The following is a 17,016-nucleotide window of genomic DNA, read 5'->3' as shown; positions in this document are numbered from 1 at the left end:
TTATATTTAGGGTTCAGTATTTTCTAGGTTTCAGGTAGAACTGAGAGTCTTGTCATGGGTATCCCTACTGCCATGCAGAAATGGGGAAAGTTTCACATCAAAAGATAAAGTTGCTGGCATAAAGCACATTTTGCTAAGAAAAAGCTACTCCAAGAAGCAGAAGCTAAACTCTGAATAAGCATGTGTTCCTGGGATCCTTATTGGCCCTCTCAAGATATGGTGGTGCTGCTAATATTGCTGAATTCCAGCTTTATAGGAAGGAAATGAATTTGTTTCCAAAGATGTAGAGATTAAAGTGTGGCTGTCACCTTTGCCTCTGAAAGGCAAGTGCTGGACAGTACCACTCCATCAGCCCTTGTCAGCACAGGCAGAAAAAAAAAATGATTCAACAGGAAAACAGGGAATGAAATGTATGCATTCTTCAGCGTTACAGAGGCTCCACATTGTCAGTACAGCTCTTCCAGATCTCAAGTTCTTGTAGCTCTTGCTTATGAAGACAGATCTGTATTTTGCCTTTTCTTTTCTCGGTTTAGTGTTCATGAAAAGAAAGATTGATAGCCTTGTTATACCTCAGCACAGAGCTGAATAATAGCATCCTGGTTTTGTTTTCTGTTTCTCTCCTGCAAGCCTGTGTGTTTCCCTTGGTATCTGGCTTTGATTAGTTTGTGCAGCCTTTGCTTTTTAAAAAGAAAGGGGTTGATAGGGTTTACTAGACTCCTATTTCATTCTGTTTATACTTAATTTCATACATTAAGGAGGAATTTTTAAAGTCCTTTATTCTAGGAAAAGCCTAAGTTGTTTACTTTTTTTTTTTTTAAATGTGTTTTCAATGCCAAAGCATATTGTTTTAAATGAAAAAAATTACTGGTGCGTATTCCTCTTACAAGTGAAAGCTGAATATCATCACTTTAGGAAATTTAGGAAATGACTTCATGGTTTTGGAAAATAATAACTTTGCCTTAACTACATTAGATTTATTGTGCACACACTTATTAGAATTTGGGATTTTTCTACCATGACACTTTAAAAGTGCTTATATTGTGTGATCATGTAATATGCACACAGGTGGTTTGCTCAGTGGTAAAGGGTAGCTTCCAGATGTTACTTGTTTGAATCCTCCTCCCCTCTTATACTAACTACTCATGTGACCTGGGGAAGCTTAGTTTCTCCATGCCTATAAAAAAGCTACAAGATGGGGCTCAGAGGTTAAGAGCACTGGCTTTTCTTCCAGAGGTCATGAGTTCAATTCCTAGAAACCACATGGTGGCTCATAACCATCTGTAATGAATTCTGGTGCCTTCTTCTGCATTGCAGTCATATGTGCAACCAGAACACTGTATGCATAATACATAAGCAAATCATTTTTAAAGGGTACAACAAGACAGTGGTTTGATGTCATTCTGCAGGCTCCATGGATTCATACATATAAGATGGGTAGAACTTGTATGGCCTGTGAACATGATCAAGACTGATGGAACTGTGCATGAAGAGAGGAACTGTTGAGGGCTCACTGTAAGGACAGCGGCTTTTGGAATACTGTCAGCTTCTTTGTTTAGGTGCCTTGTCCTCTGAACTTCATTTTACTACCCTAGGTCTAAACTAGAATATCCATATCACTCCATGGAATACTGTAATTGATTGCCTGTGGAATTGCACATAGGGTATGGATAGATCCTACATGAATGTTTGTCTTCCTTGTCCCAAAAATCCAACTGAAGAACAATTAAGAACCCATTCTTTGACTTTCACCTCACATACAGATTCTTCTCTGCTAACCAGATGAGTCCTGAGAGTCACCCATTATATGGCCCTGATTTCATTTTGGTGGACATTCTACAAAAACTGCCTTTGCTTTCTGTAACAGAGAAGGGTTCTTTGGGGGTATTGACAACACAATTTCACAGGTTTTTCATTGCGTCCCAAATCAACAGGAATGTCACGATTTCCTATCACACCTTTGTTATTCTAGATCTTTGAAGAGAACCATGCCTAGCTTGTCTGACCTCTGGCCCATTTCTAGAGCAAGTGATGTTACAGTCATGTCAAAGCTACAGGACTGGTTATCTTCAAGCCCACATTTGAATGGAGCTCCCTCTTTAAAGAGATCTGTCATTTGTTTCCCATTAGAAATCACCTAATTAGATTCAGCATTCACATTTCTTCTGTGTATAATTCCATTGGGTACTGTGTGTTTAAGGCCTTTAAGTGGTTCCCAATTGTCTTCCGAGAGAGGAACAAACTTGAAGGACTATGAGGGTCTTACCTCTGCTGAATGCAGTAGTTTTGTTTTCCATTTCCTGCCATCCTCTGTAACCTGAGATCATCTGGCCAGGTAGGGTATTCACAGTGTCCCTTTCTGTGGCTGCCTCCTCCTGTTGTTTCTCAGGAGCCTGGGTGATTTTCCCTTTGAATCCATGTGCTATTGTAGAAACCTGCTCTCCAACCCTAAAAGACTACATTGTAGAAGCTGTAGGAAGGATGGGATTTTCTCTCACTGTTCTCTTCTGGGGATGCTCTGCTCCTTCATTGCCCCTAATGGGGCTACCTGACTGTTATCATTCCACACACATTTCCCATTAAGGGGATTGTAAACAGCTGTGAGGATTTGGTGTGGAATAGTAATCTCCGGCACTGTGTGCCTTTGTGTCATTTTTGTTTTATTCTTTTATGAAGGTTATTCTCCTCATCTGTTTTTTCAAATTAGTGCACAGACTCCTTTTGTTAATATATAGGCTTTCTTTCTACAATATTTTAGGGAAATATTTTAGTTTAAAACTTACTGGTCTTCCAGGATTTTTTCTTCTGTAATGTTTCGACATACATACTGTGACTCAGAGTTTTGAATCCCTGGAATACCTCATTGCCTTCCTCTAAAAACTGATCATGCTTCTGTTAACTTCCCTTTCCTGTGGCTATGGAGGATTTAATCTGCTTGTTGTTCCTCAGTCACCTTTGCAGGTTCTCTTACTATGTCAGTCCTGCCTGCCTCAGGGTTTCTGGCTGTGGTTTGGTTAAATGTTGTATTGTCTTTTTCTCAGCTTCTCATGGCTGCTCTTCCCTAAGAGTCCAATGAAGGAATAAAACAAAATTCAAGAATCAAGCCAATGTATTTGTTCTTTCATAGTTTTGACTTAATTTGAGACTTACAGAAACTTAGAAGAATGTACAAAGAATTTCCATTTATGTATACATCTCATAGGATACAAATATTAGTGTTTTAATTTGCTTTATCCTCATATTTATATTTCTCCCTCCCTCCCCCCTTTCTATGTGTGTGTGTATGTGTCTTTCTCTCACTCATGCTTTTTATTTACTTGCTATTTTCAGATGTTTCCTTTATTCTAATTATCTCATTGTATATTGCTTTTCAAGAAGATTTGCAAGTGAAATAACCATAGTGAAAGAACCATACTACCAAATCAAATTTAGGAAGTCCTCTGATTTCTAGGCTTCTTTTTGTTGTTGTTGTTGTTGTTTTTCCAAAGTAGTTTGTATTGGATGCTTTCTGTCAAGTTTAACATTTTAAAAATAATATTATCATTTATTGATTATGTGATTATCATTCTGCTGTGAACTTAGAAGTTCACAACTTATCACCAAGTTGGTGTCATCAAGCAACAAAGATGTAGCCCTTCATACTCCTGGTGTCTGGGTTTGTCAGCATCACTGGGTTAAAATCAAGGTGTCTGCAAGGCTGTCCTGAGGGCTCTCAGAGAACTAAATGCTCCATGGTTTCTATTAAATGGTTGGAGTCAATTGGAAGGCTAAACCCGGTCTCTTGCAGAGTATTATATGAGTCTAGTTGAGTCCTGGCTCTTATCTTTTATTAAATGTGGCAAGATAATTGACAGATACTCTGTTTGGTGAGTGGGATGTCATGTATCCACTTTGTTCCTGTAGTAAGCTTTCCTGCTGCCTCAGGCAATGCTTGAGTCATAGTTTAGAATTTGACCTGTTGCTCTCTTCAGAGTAAGAGACCTAGTTTTCTTGTAGCTTAGGAGTGATGTTGCATAGCAACTTTGCATGGGGTGAGGGTAGGGGATGGGGTGGGGAGTAGAGGTGGGTGTTGGTGGTAAGATGTGGGTTGGGGTAGCCCTACCTGGACAAATACAAATTTAATTTCTCCTCTTCCCATTCTGTATTCATGAGGTGTGAGCCCACTGACCCATTCTGAAACCTTGTAGGACATTTCTTAATTTGTCATGATTGCTTTTATTTGAATGTACCGTCTGTTTTATTTCAGAAGAATCCATTTTGTTTTGTTTGCTTGTTTTGATTTTTATGAAGTCTCTCTCTCTCTCTCTCTCTCTCTCTCTCTCTCTCTCTCTCTCTCCCCCCTCTCTCTCTCTCTCTCTCTCTCTCTCTCTCTCTCTCTCTCTCTGTGTGTGTGTGTGTGTGTGTGTGTGTGTATGTGTGATTCCTTTGAAATTAGATCTTGTGTCCTACAGTAGCATTGGCTTAGGGGTTAGGGAATGGGAATTGATTCATCTTTGATATATTTCCTTCCTATCAAAATGCTTTTTTTTGTAAATAGCATTACAAAGTGTTTTATGAGGGGCACAGTGCAACCTTCCATCTGATAAAGGCATTCTATGAAGACAAAAACATGGAATAAAAAAATGAAATGAATTCTTAGTGCACACAGGCATATATGTTTTGGTCCTAAGAATGGTTCATCAACTGTTTTAATATTCTGGCTCAGGGTCTCTCTCAGGTCTGTAGTATCTATGCAGGTATTCCTTTTGTGGAGGTTTGGTCAACTGTCCTGAAATTGGTCACTCTCAGGTAGCAAGAAACATAAATAGGTTCCAGAGCAGTAAAGGCTTCCTTTATACTTTCCTGTTCACTTAATTTTCCCTGGTTTCCTTTTCTGCTTATCTTCATTCTCTGAAATACACTCATTAAAGTAATCAAAATGCACAAAATTCATACCTGCATATCTTCCACAGCTAAAACCATTTTTTTTGTGGCTTTCCCCCCATAGACCTAATCAAGAGTTAGCAGCCTTTTCCTCAAAGGATCTCATAGCAAAATTTTCAACTTCGTGGGTACGATTACTTCTGCCCTATTTTAGTTCAGTCCTTGTAGTGGCAAATGAGCCACAGGCTATCCACAAAGAACAGGTGTCACTGTGTGCCAATAAAGCTTTATTGTACCATGTGATGGTGGTTAAATTTCACCTCTATTCATGATGTGCTAACCCCTGTGAAAAAAAGAACTTGAAAACTCCTAAATAAGACCCTATGGACACTGCAGAAGCTGAACACTTCTTATGCATCCTTCAGAATCAATAGATGAGGCTTTAGTTTTGTTCTAAGTTTGTTCTCCCCATAATGTTCTGTGAAGACATCAGTCTTTGTGGTTCCAGAGCTGTTTTGCAGCTTTTCACTCTATGAATTTTTTTGCTTCTCTGGTCACCAATGTCATATTGCTTTTTGTCTGGTACATTCTTTACAGTGAGATGTTAGTTTCTTTGAAAGCAAATTGTATCAGCTTTATAGCCTATATGGTAGTCTGATGCTTGTTTTGTAAAAAAAAAGGATTTGTCTATTTCTTTATTTGAATGCAGTCATGGTTTATTCTAAAAAGTTTATGTTATAGGTCCATTTATTTATTTGCTTTATTTTCAATTCTTAGAGACAAATAAAAAGTGGTGTGTTTTGGAAGGCGGCTTCTTGAGTTACTATGAAAATGACAAGTGTACCACACCCAATGGCACCATTAACATCAGCGAAGTTATCTGCCTGGCTGTCCATAAAGAGGACTTCTATTTGAATACTGGGTATGTCTCCCCTTGAGCATCTATCTGGGAGGTGAAAGGGATTTGATAGTCCCTGTACCAGGTGATGAGGATTTAGTTATCTTTTATGTTCTTTCTTTGCCTCCTATTAAAAAAATTCTATGGTTTCTTCAAGCCAGTTCACTTGATCTGAAACTTCCACAGGAAATTCTCTAAAAATTAGTTAGTGCTATAATATTCCATTGTTGATCATTGATGTACTCTTGTTTCTGTGCTTAATGTTAATAGTGGACTAAAAGCAAAAATTGTGTATTTGTTGAAAGGGCATCATATATAAAGCAGATGAGAAAAGAGAAGGTTCTGTGAATATTGGTTTATGTTAAAATGAACAAAATATCAGATGAACACTACCACTGAGAAATATCCCCAACCCTTAGACATATTAAATATCACATTAAAAGATGAATTTTGAGATATATTTGGGTACTTTTGTGGTCTGAAAATGTTGAAATTAAAAGCTTAAGAATTATTTATATAATATATTTTACTTACTTAAAAACTTGGATGAAACCTCTGAGAGATTTTTAGAAACAGCCTGAGAGATACTAATGTGAGAGTTTGTTACTATGTTTGCTTTACAGTGTAGTTAATGAAAATGTATAAACATTAAAATAAAAAGCAATGGTTTTAGGAACAAAGACTTTAGTAATTTTTATTATGAAAGACTTTGTGATGATGTGATTTATATTAAATTACAAGAGCTCTATTGTCATTATTACATAATTACCAATATATCCTACTTGAGAGTCATTGAAGGTGCTATTTTTCTATTGAATAACTGTCAATGTTGTATAAACTGATATTAATTTGCTTTTCTTTTGATTTTTAAAGTTTTCAATTACATTAATTTATTCTGTGTGGTGTTGTCTTTTGATTGTGCTTGCTGTAGGCCGATCTTTGTCTTTGAGATCTACTTACCTTCAGAACGCGTCTTTTTGTTCGGAGCTGAAACATCTCAGATTCAAAGAAAATGGACAGAGACGATAGCCAAGGTATTTAAATTGTATATTTGCTAAGTCCAGGAAGGATAAAGAAGCTTGAAGTCTCTATTTGAGGTTCAAAGATCCATGAACATTTTAGCTACAATTCTATGAAGAAAGTTTTCATATTTTCAGAGCTGGTCATCATAGAAGGTTAAAAGAAGACTTCTAGGGCCCGAAAAGGACTAGCAATTCATGTAGAACATTGATAAAAATCATTCTTACAAGCTATTTCTGTATTTTTGATGATTTTGTTAGAGTCTTCATATTATAAAGTCAGTTGTTTTTCCTGTGCCTTCTCATGAGTATGCTACTTACCCCAATGTACATGAGGAAAAGAACAGATTTATCAACTGATATGAGTGGAGCACACATGGGAACCAGATCATTTCTATGATTCCACCAAACAAGAAAGACTATTTCCTATATACTAAGAAAACAAGGCATATTTTGCTGTTGTTTGAAAATATACATTACCTATTTTTTAAACTCCCATAGAAGTTCTTTTTTTTCTAATTAGCTTCAATTAGGTATTTACTTAGAAGTTTTAAAAATAAGAAACTGAAGATAAGTTTTCCGACTTTCCCTCTATCTGTAGTTAAGGAAGGGCTTTCCTATTTTCAATATCTTTCTTACTTTTCTGTATTTGTTTTAACAGCATTTTGTTCCCTTTGTTGCTGAAAACTTAACAGAAGCTGACTATGATTTGATTGGTCAACTCTTCTACAAAGATTGCCATGCTCTGGACCAGTGGAGAAAAGGCTGGTTTGCTATGGACAAGTCTAGTTTGTGTTTTTGCCTTCAAACACAAGAAACTCAGGAAGAGAGAATGCACCTAAGAAGACTACAGGAGCTAAGTAAGAGAACCTTGTTGTTGACCCTTATTGGGACATATCCTGATTGCATGTGTAATTGGAAGCTTCAAGTGGATTTGGAATCCTTAACCCCAAACTTGTGACTGAATTATAATAATTGTATCTCTAAGCACATTTTAACATTAAAAAGAAATATTCATTCTTTTATCTCTCCAGCAATCAGCACAATGGTTCAAAATGGAGAAAAATTAGATGTGTTACTCTTAGTAGAAAAAGGGAGGTAAGTATCTTCCCTCCCTCCTCCCCATTTCTCAGCTAGAAAGTAGGGTATTTTGGTAAAGTTCTTAAGGGATAACCACTATCTTAAAATTTTAGAAACTCATATTAATGTCAACTCTGGTAGGCTTTCATCACAGAGTATAGCAAAAAGGTACATTTTTTTTTCATATGTCTTATGACAAAGTAACATGATAGATTTTTTTTTATAGTTTTCTGTAGACCTGGGAGCTTCTCATTTAGGCATATGATAGGACTTTGGATGATTGTAGGTTTATTTTTAGGGTCAGGAACACTACGAATGGCCTGTTCATGTGAGGCATTTACAGCTAGAACTTGGTTTCTTGAATTCACTTGGATTTTCAAGAACTATTAATTAAGCATCTCCTATGCATCAGGATACTTGACTTGTGAGGGATAGCGTGATGTGAAAATGAACAACATAAATATGCCCTCATAAATCAATTATGGTAGTGGGGGATATGATACAAATCAACAACAGAACCCCAAAGCAGACACACAAACAAAAGCCTATTCTTTATCAGTGCCTATCAGTTATAAATCCTCTGAAGAAAAATGATCAAGTTAATGAAAGAGTGAATGAGAACAGTATTCTGTGTTAGTGATGATGAGAGCACAGATATTGTGATGAATAAATGTCCGCATAAAATGAATCGCCCTGTGATGTAACACATCTAGTACTGTGTCCCAGACATGCAGCCATTGATAGTCAAAGATTCTGTTAGATGTCTGCTTGTTATGCACAAGGGTGTTGTAGCTCATGGGGGAGGGTAAAAGTATGAGAAAACAGGAAGAAATTATTTCAGACATATCCCCAGGCCCTGATCATAAAGGACATTGCAAGTAACATTATGTAAAGAAAAATATTTTCTTTATTCTAAGTATGATGATAAGTGACTCAAACTGGATAGTTGAATTTATCTCATTTATATTTTAAAAAATCATTTTCTCTGACTCCTGATGGATAACTTTGGGGTACAGGAGTCAACTTCACTGTCCAGTTAGAGTTTTGTCACAGAGTCAAGCAAGAGTGGTTGGATGTATCAGTAAAGAAGATATGTTGATAGATGAGATCAGTGTTCTTCTCAAGCGAGGGTGGCTCCATTGTTTTGACTCCAACATTATCCAACTTATGGCACTGTTTTTGAACTAACTGTACATATATAATAAAATTGGATTTTAGTAAGATTGGAACAATTTATTAAGAACTCATCTTTGGAAATAGTAACGTGGAGATGTGTATTAGCAAGATGAAAAGTAAGAAATATGGAAGAATTAGAGTAAACAAAATATGGTGATGCACTCATTGCTAACTCATTTTCCTTGCCTCTCCCTGAGAAGTTACCATTTATAACACAGACCATTTAAGAGTAACTGCATTTATTACAGCTCACATCTTAGTAAGGACAATCTTTCAAAGATGTTTAGAGGATAATGAGATTAGAGATAGGATATTTGACCTAGGAATTCAATATGTGCACAGTTTCTTTTATGAGGGCTTGGACTTGAATAAATTCACAGGATAAAAAGAGACCAGAAAAGGGAGGGATTAGAGGTGTAAAGGGCCAAAGATAAAACAGTTATCCCCAGTTGAGACACACTGAAAGCTGTTGGATGATGTGGGACATTGAGCCCACTGGTGTTGCTTTGTGGACTGGACATAAGGGTGAGTCCTGGGCTTTTAGTCTGGGTGACTGCAGGAAGAGTGCACATATTCAGCTGTCTCAAACTTGGCTTGATAATTATTGCCATGACTGTTGAAAAGTTGTTTTAATGCTCTGCCAAAATAACAGAACTTTATCACATTATGTATTTTTTCTTTTCCTTTGGTTTGTTAGATCTTTGGTAAATAATGACTGTAAGCTTAAAATAGAGTTTGGATGGCTGATAAAATTGTTGCTTTGGAAATAAAACAACCTCCAATTACTCACATTGATGTAGAGATAGTGTAAATAAGTTAGGTTCAGGGAAACCAAGAAACTGCAAGTTTTAGCCTTTAGATTTTTATTTCTGTTGTTTGTTCTTTTGCTATTAACACCTTCAACCATAGACTTGAATCATAAATAAACTTAATGAATTAATTTCACATATTTCCCATCCCTGTCTAACTTTGTGTAAATCCATTAATATTTCTTAATGGCAAGATGGAAAAAGAATTCTCTGAGCTGAAAAACTTCATAAATTGATAATCACCTACAGCATATAGTCCCTATTTAAATATATATTTAAGCTTGATAATTATCTCTATATGTATATCATGAGTGTATTTAGAGAGAGGAATATTGCAATAAAATTTTCCACGCACAGAGCTATTTTTTTCCAAAAAGCTCTAAGCAGAAGGTAAACCAGATGGCCTCCGTTTAATGTGTATTCTTTGTGTTCTTAAAAAATTACTATTTTGGAAAATAAAGCTTTCATGATCAAACTTAAGGGTTTCTGATGTACAGGTTGGGGTTGTTCCTGGGATATATAATCTGTGTCCTTTACAATGTCCTCCTGGAATTTCGTTGTGAAAAAAAAATCATCATGGTTTGAGTAGATTTCATGTTAGTGAATATATAGACCAAGAGGTCAGAAGGCATTTTCCTAGACAGTTGATCTCCACTTGACTGCAATACTCAGCGGATTAAAACACCTTTTTCTCAAAATTAGAAACTGTCTGTGCTCCCTAACCCCCAGTCTCTGAGCATATCTTTCAAATAAGCTGCTTTCTTCGCTGCCTTTGTTTCCCAAGGCTCATGCATACTTGCCAAAGACATCTATCAATGAGCCTTTACTGAAAGGCTTTGGTTATATTGAACAAAGGGAATAACTCAACTGTGTTATCAAAACAGGAGTGAAAGTGGTGTGTTTTGTGTGTGTTTTTGTTTTCAGTCCCTTGGCTGACCTATAGGAAAGCACATTGTGCTTGATGGCTCCCAAGGCTGATTGCATTTCAGTTTTAATTGCAAATCCCAGGCAAAATGAATTGAACACTGGGGAATAAACACCATGTCAGTATGTTCCACATTTTGGAACAGAGAACTTTGCTCATTTTGGGAGATTAGTACCTTAACTTTAAGGTCCTTATTTTCTATTAAATTATTTTGTATGTGCTTTCTTTCCTCTTGGAATTGTGCTTTATGGGAGAGGTTATGTTAGTGATCCTCCTGAGGCTAAATTATCTTAAAGTGGTTTCTAAATTGTGCATGTAATTGCAAATTAAACAGTAGCCCATTGCCCACAATATCAGCTTGACTGCTTTTGCAAAATTTGTGGTTTAATTCTTAGCAATGAGTTCATCAGAATTTTGCTCAAAAAAAAAAGGATGAGAATTTTTTGCTTAACCACACCTACAGATTTTTTTTTGAAGCAAAGGACTAGTCTATTGTACATTTAAAATGATTTTATGGTAAAGGGAATTTAGATGAATGGAGCTTGTTTCTATAAAAGATGGATTTTAAGTATATTTGTTTCAAAATTTGTTTTCATGCAGAGGTATCTCAATACACTAGTGTGTAAGGTTATGGGGAAAATCTGTCTGTATTGGTTCATGGCTGTACTCTAAATACTAAAGGCTGAGGCAGGGAGATTATAGTGAATTTAAGGCCAGATGGAGCTACAGTGTAAGATACTATCTTACAAAGCATAAAATTAATTAATTAATTAATTAATAGTTGGGAAGAAAATTGTAGAAAATGTTTAGGCTCTCTTCCGTGGTATATGTGAGCAGGAAAATCTTCCTCACAAAGGAAAAGTACATTTTTTTACTAGATCTTAATGGCAGTAGAAATACAATGTTGCAACTAAGAGATCAAGGTTTTCAAGAGTTAGACAGTGTAGCCTTAGAGAATTTGTGTGGACTAGGAACAGATGCAGTCCAAGGAGGACTTAACCTTGAGAACTTGAAGACAAAATCTGAGCCAGTGGCTTGAGAAGATAAGTGGATGACATGTTGCACTTCCAGTTAAATTAATTCTGAAGAATTTCAGGACCTTTTTAAGAATGCAGAAAGCATCATAAAAGAACATTTTAAAAGTTATTGTTAAATGTGAGGATGTGGGTTCATTCTGCAGTCAGTGAAATATCAACAAAGCTTTGAGCAGACTTGCAACAATTTTTTTTTCTCACATTCCATGTGCCAGTGTTTGTCTGATAGTGTGAGTGATGAGAGTGGAAAACTAGCTCTATCCTCTTTGAGGAATCAGGGGGCTTTAGACTGTTTACTGGGCTCTAGGCTTGAAAAGATGCAATCTATTTATAATAATATTTTAATTCATTATTCTTGTTGATGCTACCTCTGCATCTGCATATTTTCTTAATAATTAGCATTTTTCTTACTAAAAATACATCTCTGTATCCCATTTTCTTACATGAAGGAGTAGAAAAAAGTGTCTAAAGTAAAATGTAGATATTAGGGTCACACTGCTAAATGCAGTGTGCCAGACACCAGTTTCTGGCACCATGGGATCACGCACATGGCACATGTTGTTCCTCTTTAAATAACTAGAAAGCTTGACAGAATAGAGGAAGCAACTGTTTTCAGGTTTTGTAACAGTTGGTTTTTCTGGCACGTGATTACAGAAGGAACAGAATCAAATGGGGTGAACCTTCAGGTGGTCTGCACTTTCTCATACACTTATTGCACAGAGAACGGGAAAGCCAGGCATAATGTGAGAGATTTCAGGGATAGGAGACCCGTGAGCCTGACTTCACAGGAGTGTCAAAGCAGAAGGAAATATGTACAGCTTTGATGCTTTTGTAGTAGTTTTCTTTGTGTCCTTTCCTCAGTACTTAGCTGTACACTTGCAGTGTGGATATCTAAGAGGTCAGGCACAAACACCTCCCACAATGTCACCAATGAAATAATGGTTAAGGCACAGATAATAGTGGAGTATGTTCACACTTCTTATCTACCTTGATGAGAATGATATTGGTACATATGTAGGACATTTAGTATTGATGTACAAAGGACAGCATCCTAGTATCTTGCCTGACACAGCCTTAGCCTAATGGGTGCTCTGTTTTTCCTTAAGCTGAAATAGGATCTTCAAAAGGACAGTGGCTCTACAAATACTTTAGTTCTCTGGGTTGAACAGGATAGTGATGTGAAAACCATCATTAATAGTCTTTGTGGGAAGGCATCAAAGTCGCTCTCAACAACTCAGTGTTCATGTGTTCAACATTAAGATAAACTTATTACTGCTGTAAAAAGCCATAACCAGTTAACAGGTGCATCAAAAACTGTATTACAAATATATTCTGAGATGTCAAAGAAAACATACCCATATTTACAAATATATCTAATTGAGGGAAAAACTAAATATTTTGAGGGTGGGGTTTCAATTTATCACAGTCCAGACTTACTGTTGCTATCCTCTTCCTTCTGAGTATTGAGATTTCAGGTATACAGGATGTTATATACACACATGGGTCAAATGCAGCTTTTCGAGCTCAAGAATACAATATTTGAAAAAATAATTTCAAAAGACATATCGAGTACAAATCTGGAATTACCTAACAGGTCAACAGTCATGTGCTTGATCTACCATACTGAACTGGGAAAAAAATCAGTAAACTATGAATTCTAAAAAGAAGGAAGGGCAGTAAATAAGCATTCCCAGAGGCAATGCTGAGAAGAAACTTAACTGTGGGTCATCTGCTCTTTCAAATGGAATTGTTATAAACAACTGTGAATAACTTTAACACTCAAGATACAATGGAACAATTCAGATACTTAAACTAGGCAATCATGTTCATATGTTTTATTCAGAATTTTATTTGTTTATCAGTATGATCAACAAACTTGATAAGAAACTTGATAAGTGAAATATAGTTGCAAATATTGGAACTCGAATTGAAAAATTAAATCTGTAATACCTTTTTCAAATTTTAGAAACTTTTAATTAGGGCTTGATGGCTGACCTCTCTTATTCAGCACCTCTGGAACTAAGGAAGGAATATTATGATTTAAAGGCCAGCCTAGGTTATATATTAAGTTCTAGCCAATCGTTGTCTCAACCCCACCAGTCCCCCAAGTTAGAAAGTTTGTTCTACATAACAAGCTCATTAAAAAAAGAGAAAAATATCAAATAGTTGGTAACTAGAAAAATTAATACAAAACAGCAGTGAGTGGATTGGCTAGATATTGTTATGATATAATCATTAAATTGAATAGTCAATTTAGAAAATAATATAGCCAGATTGTTTTTTGTGCATGCCTGTCTGTTATAAATGTGTACTTGATTGTATGTGAGTGGAACACATATACATGTGTTTGCTGGTGTGTGTAGAGGACAAAAGTTGGCTTTGGATGTCTTTCTTTATCCCTCTTGACTTTATTTACTGAGGCAGCTTCTCAGGTTGAGCCTGGAACTCTAAGATTTGGCTAGCCTATTTAACCAGTTTGCTAAAGGTTCCAACATATCAACCTCTTGGGAATCAGGTAGGCCACCACACCTACTGGCTTTTGAATGGCTGCTAAACTTGGTCCTCACACTTATGTGGCAAACAATTTATCCACTGAGTCATCTCCCCAGTGACATTAATTTTTAAAATAATGTTATAGTATACTTATTCTGTATTCCAGCGAATTAGCTTTAGTATATTTACTCAAAATACATCACAACATGTAGCCATAAAAGTGCAATGGTTCAAGTCTGCTCAGTTTCTAAACCAAGGAGTGGGAAGAGAATAGGTGTTCCCTAGTGAGTGAATGTATAAACAAAGCATGTTGTATACTTATGCATTGAATACTAATTAATTACTATTCTAAAGATAATCTGTATTAACAATATAGCTAAATTTTAAGAGTATTGTGATGATTAAATAAAACCACATGCCATAGGTAACAGCATGGTATTTCATTTATAGGAAATGATCATCTAGGAGTCCAATATATGGTGATAGAGAACTGACCAGTGTGTGTGTGTGTGTGTGTGTGTGTGTGTGTGTGTGTGTGTGTGTGTGTGTGTGTGTGTGTGTCTATGTTTGTATGTGTGTTCATGATGGATAGAAGAAAGGATTCCAAAGAATTACATGGGAGTTTTGTAAATGATGGAAATGTTTTATGTATTGATTTTGGTAGGAGTCACATGGGAATATGCATTTGTAAAAACATTTTGACCACACAATTAAAATGAGTGCATTGCAAATCTAATGAGCAAATGTCATTCATAGCAGTAAAATGTTTCATCTTTTCCCATTAGACACAAAAAGCCTGCTGTGGTGATTAATGTGCTTTTCTTTGAGAGTTTCTTAGGAGGTAGAAAGAAAACTACAATGGGCATTTCCAGATTTCTTAGAGCCATATCCTTTGTAGATGTGGAACACTTTGCAAGGCAGAATACACACTTCCTCTGTCTCTGTCTGCCTATCTCTCTCTCTCTCTCTCTCTCTCTCTCTCTCTCTCTCTCTCTCTCTCCTCTCTCTCTCTCTCTCTCTCTCTCTCTCTCTCTCTCTCTCTCACACACACACACACACACACACACACACACTTGAAGACATGATATTCTCTATGTAGATCAGGCCAACTTTGAACTCAGGGAGTTCTGGGATTAAAGGCTTACACAACCACACCCGGTTTTGATTATCCTTTAAATGAAGAGAAATAGATATTACTGTGTTCCATTAGATCAAGTTCCAGGCCCCTTCCAGTACTGTCTTTGATCCAGCTTCTTCAGAAAACCATGTTTTGTGATTCTGTCATAAGAAGACTAAGAAGAAGTGACATTAGTGCCTTTTCTCTAAAGAGCATGTCATGGAACTGAAGACCAAGAATTTAGATTTTCAATTCTCAAAGAGCATAGGATCATGAACTAGTGGAGTGTTGGCAGATTTAGAAAGGTGTTCTTGACTGTTAAGGGAGAAGGAGTTCGTTTTTCTGAGATGTGGGTCTTGAGAGGCGAATCATCTCCAGCAGATGGCTCTATATCCCTGCACATATGGGCAGCACTCAGTGGACTCAATGGGGTTTAAATGAAAGGCCACATGAGGTTGAGAGTGAAAAGTGGTGTGAGGGTGGGTAGAAGAGACATTTTAGGGGGAAAGGGGAGCCAATTTCATCAGAACAGATTCTATGCATGTATAAAATTCTCAAAAATGAAAATAAATAAATAAATAAATAAATAAATAAATAAATAAATAAATAAAAAACTAGCTTTCCAGCCCTTCCCTATCCTTGGGCATGAAGAGCTTGGCAGACAGATTTCCCTTTCTCTGGTTCAAAGTTCAGTGCAGAACACAGGTGACATGCTTCAGAAATCTGTCCCACATCTCTGGACTGCAAGTGATGAGTGAATACTTTGATTTATATCATTTGTTTCTTACAGTTTTTTAAAGCAGGGATATACAGGAAGAAAGGGACAAAATATTCATGAGTTTTCTAGCTAGAGACAGTTTGATGCTTCAGAAAATATGACAGAATTTATACATGGTTGTAATGACATATTCTCTGTTCTGTATATACATTATCCAGATGTGTAGGATAATGTATTCCAAGTCAGTTGACCTTTCCCAAATTTGGCAGATCTAAGCTTATGTACTTTTTCAGATGCTCTAGTAAATATGATTATTGCTAAGCACACATGCATGGCAGAGGGACAGAAACAGATTTTTGTCTTCACTTCAAATTATGGGCTTGTTGCAGAGTCTTGTGCTTGGAATTGTCAAAATATACATGTTAAGTTTGTTTGTACATATTGGCAAATGTCTTTTGAGAATATCCATGCTATCTATAAAATACTTTGTCTTGTTACATATTCTTTAGTTGCATTTTAAATGTTTGGAAAACTTCTGATATTGTTGTTAATATATATGATTGTTAGACTAGTTTATGCATATTCTCTCTTTGCATTTTTTACATGTATTATTTTTTAATGATTGATATTCATATTTTTGCTGAGGACATAAAGTTTTCATTTTTCTACAAATGCTTAGGCTATTCCCTTTTTAAGTTATATTTATGGTATATGGTATTTGCTTCTCAGCTTTAGGTATTTATGGATAAATTTGTCTTTTATACAGTCCGATTTATTGATTACTTATTTCAAGAAACTTCAGGTTAATTTGAGTTGAATAGACTCAAACCATTACAAACAATAATTCATGTATATATTGTAGAAAACTGCATATCAAACTTCCTTAT

The 17,016-nt window shown here is 36.1% G+C and overlaps 1 protein-coding gene across 2 annotated transcripts in view; it reads left to right on the top strand.

The window, feature by feature from the left end:
• Nucleotides 1-17,016, top strand: part of Arap2 (ArfGAP with RhoGAP domain, ankyrin repeat and PH domain 2) — a 145,266-nt gene that overhangs the window by 69,288 nt on the left and 58,962 nt on the right. For both annotated transcript variants that reach the window (XM_035453443.1, XM_035453442.1), the window contains exons 15-18: nucleotides 5,638-5,782; nucleotides 6,690-6,792; nucleotides 7,439-7,637; nucleotides 7,812-7,875. In XM_035453443.1, the coding sequence (XP_035309334.1) occupies nucleotides 5,638-5,782; nucleotides 6,690-6,792; nucleotides 7,439-7,637; nucleotides 7,812-7,875 (511 nt within the window). The remainder of the gene's footprint in view (nucleotides 1-5,637; nucleotides 5,783-6,689; nucleotides 6,793-7,438; nucleotides 7,638-7,811; nucleotides 7,876-17,016) is intronic.

This window comes from Cricetulus griseus (genome assembly GCF_003668045.3).
Source record: "Cricetulus griseus strain 17A/GY chromosome 1 unlocalized genomic scaffold, alternate assembly CriGri-PICRH-1.0 chr1_1, whole genome shotgun sequence".
Taxonomy (NCBI): domain Eukaryota; kingdom Metazoa; phylum Chordata; class Mammalia; order Rodentia; family Cricetidae; genus Cricetulus; species Cricetulus griseus.
This window is presented reverse-complemented; position numbering and strand designations above follow the sequence as displayed.